The 2,632-nt window shown below is 41.3% G+C and overlaps 1 protein-coding gene and 1 long non-coding RNA gene across 2 annotated transcripts in view; both read right to left on the minus strand.

Moving 5' to 3' along the window:
• The window catches only part of tm2d2 (TM2 domain containing 2), a gene marked incomplete at its 5' end in the record, with an annotated part of 14,784 nt that extends 12,386 nt beyond the window's left edge, over positions 1-2,398 (minus strand). Inside the window, 1 exon segment of the mRNA XM_032511274.1 lies at positions 2,170-2,398. Coding sequence (XP_032367165.1) covers positions 2,185-2,398 — 214 coding nt within the window.
• Positions 1-2,632, minus strand: part of LOC116686299 (uncharacterized) — a 14,713-nt gene that overhangs the window by 10,604 nt on the left and 1,477 nt on the right. The gene's annotated exons all lie outside the window — the stretch shown is intronic.

A 2,632-nucleotide genomic window follows, 5' to 3' on the forward strand; every position in this document is an offset into this window, starting at 1 on the left:
ACTAAAGGGAGACTTGGCAAACAGCCCGATCCGGTTGGGGAGAGTTCTAGCCCAACCAGGCTCCTCACTTTACCCGGTCTCTCTTGGTTTTGCTGTAATAGTTTTAGACAGCTGGGGACTTCCTTTGATACACTGAGCTCCTCTCTCCTCAATCTTTCTATCTTTTTTATTTATGTGCATCCATGTCCCAGAAATGCTTGTTACTAAACTAGCTCTGGGGAGTCATTCCCCGGAGTTCTTAAGTTCTTTTTTCCCCAGCATTTTCCCTCGTATCAGGGAGGCTCCAAAATCATGGTAGCAGCTGTTGCCACGTTCTGCGATGCCATGTTCATCCTGCTACACTCTGCGGTGCCCAGCTACGTCCTGCTGTGCCTTGTAATGCCCCACAGTGCCCTGCTATGCCATGAACTACTACAAAGAACTGCTACAAACTACTACTTTTTCTATTTTTGTTATTTCCACTCTTCATTCTAACCCCAACCGGCCCGTCCCGTCCCGCCCCGCCAGACACCGCCTACCAAGAGCCTGGGTCTGTCCGAGGTTTCTGCCTAAAAGGAAGTTTTTCCTCACCACTGTTGCACTGTTGCTTGCTCTGGAGGAAACTACTAGAACTGTTGGGTCCTTGTAAATTCTGGAGTGTGGTCTAGACCTTGAAATAGTATGGCGTTCCTAATAATCCTATAGATGAGTGTAGTTCTTAAAGATCTTGGCTGTTTGGGGTCATTGTCCAGCTGCAGAATAAATTTGGGGCCAATCATACGACTCCCTGATAGTATTGCATGATGGATAAATATTTGCCTGTATTTCGCAGCATTGTGGACAACAATAATCCTGACCAAATCTCCAACTCCATTTGCAGAAATGCAGCCCCAAACTTGCGGCGAACAAACTGTATGTACTGAATGTACTGTAATAGGTGGAAACATTCTGACCAGAGCACTTTTTTTGTGCATAGTTAATTGGCTTGGCCTTGTTTCCATGTTGGAGGTATGGCTTTTTGGCCGCAACTCTTCCTTAGACTTCTGGACAGACTTCTCCGGACAGTAGATGGGTGTACCTGGTTCCCACTGCCACTGTTTCTGCCAGTTCTGAGCGGATGTCACTGCTGGACTTCTTCCCATTTTGAAGGGAAATAAGATTGATGTGTTTTTCATCTGCTGCACTAAGTTGCCTTGGCCGACAACTGTCTACGATCTTCAACGTTGCAACTTTCTGCAGTGTACCTATGAATTGATGCTGGTTTGAAGGAAAAGGGTAGTAACACCAAATATTGATATAATTTAGATTTTTCTTTTGTTCTCTCACTTTGCGTTTTTGTAAATTGATTAAAATAAACATTTGTATTTTTGAAAGCATTCTTAGTTTACAGCATCTTTTTACACCTGCCTGATTACTGATTACAAGCCTAACTCCTTGAATGGAATGATTATGACATTGTCTTCTATATCATATGATAGTTAAGAGCAGTGATCAGTATAATTTTTGGCTTCTTATGCATTCAGTCGGTTCGCGATTGCATGCCACACTTTCTCTCATTTCATCACAACGGCGGCGTTTCTTTTTTAAATATTGTTTATTGTATTAAATATTGTTTTACTTCAAACTTACATAAGAAGTTGCTGCTCACTGTGTAAAGTATGCACAATATACATTCTCTATTTTATTATCAGTTAATCTGGGATCAACCTTGCAGGCTGTTAAAGAAAGCTGTGAATGCACATCTATCCAATAGACTAGGTCAAGCATTGTTTTATCTGTTACCCTGGATTTTTTTAATTCTGCTTTTGTGAATTAGCCTATAAAACTAAAATATATCCTTGGTCTGGCCCATGTGAAGTGATCTATGGGTGTTAAAGTGACCTTATTTGACAATTTCGAACTAAAAAAATATTGTTATCTGTTATTGTTGGTAAAAGATGCTAATGAAAATTTTTCAATCATTTTATGCAATCTGCAAGAAATTTCAAGTGGATTCAGTTAGAATGAAATTAAATTTCTCATTTTATTCAGAACAGTCATCAGGAGGTCTCTGGACTCCTCTTTGCACAGCAGAGCTGTAAATCCTAGTCAGACCACAGTTTAACTATGGCAGGCTGAGGCCACATTGCTGGAATTCTCAATATTTAATTGATGTTTGACTGAGAAGTGGGCAAAGTCCTCCTCAGTCACACTCGGCTCTCTGTCTCAGTAGTAGGTGCACCAGTTACTGTAATCACTGGGCATCAGGCCGCCAGTGATGAGCAGGATCAAGTCCACAAACCACCAGATTCCCAGGCCTCCCAGGGTGAGCAGCTTCCCAACAGCAGTGCCAGTGTGGCCTAGGCAGAAACGATCGACCCCAAAACAACCCAGGAAGAAGGAGTAGAGCAGGGTGGTAATGAAATAGTGTCCGGTGTATCTGTGCAAAAACAGCAAAAAGTACAAGAGAACATTTTAAGCAGTTTAAGGTCAAAATATGTGCAAAATAAATAAATCAAGAACAGTTATTTATTTATTTACTTATTTATTCATTCATTCATTTAGGACAATGCACAATGGACAAGTGCAGCAGTACACGTAAATCTCCCTGATTGTAGACCGAGGGCTAATTTCCATCTGCAGTCCATTAGGCAGGATAGACTTACAATAAAAA

This window comes from Etheostoma spectabile, unplaced genomic scaffold (assembly GCF_008692095.1).
Source record: "Etheostoma spectabile isolate EspeVRDwgs_2016 unplaced genomic scaffold, UIUC_Espe_1.0 scaffold342, whole genome shotgun sequence".
NCBI lineage: Eukaryota > Metazoa > Chordata > Actinopteri > Perciformes > Percidae > Etheostoma > Etheostoma spectabile.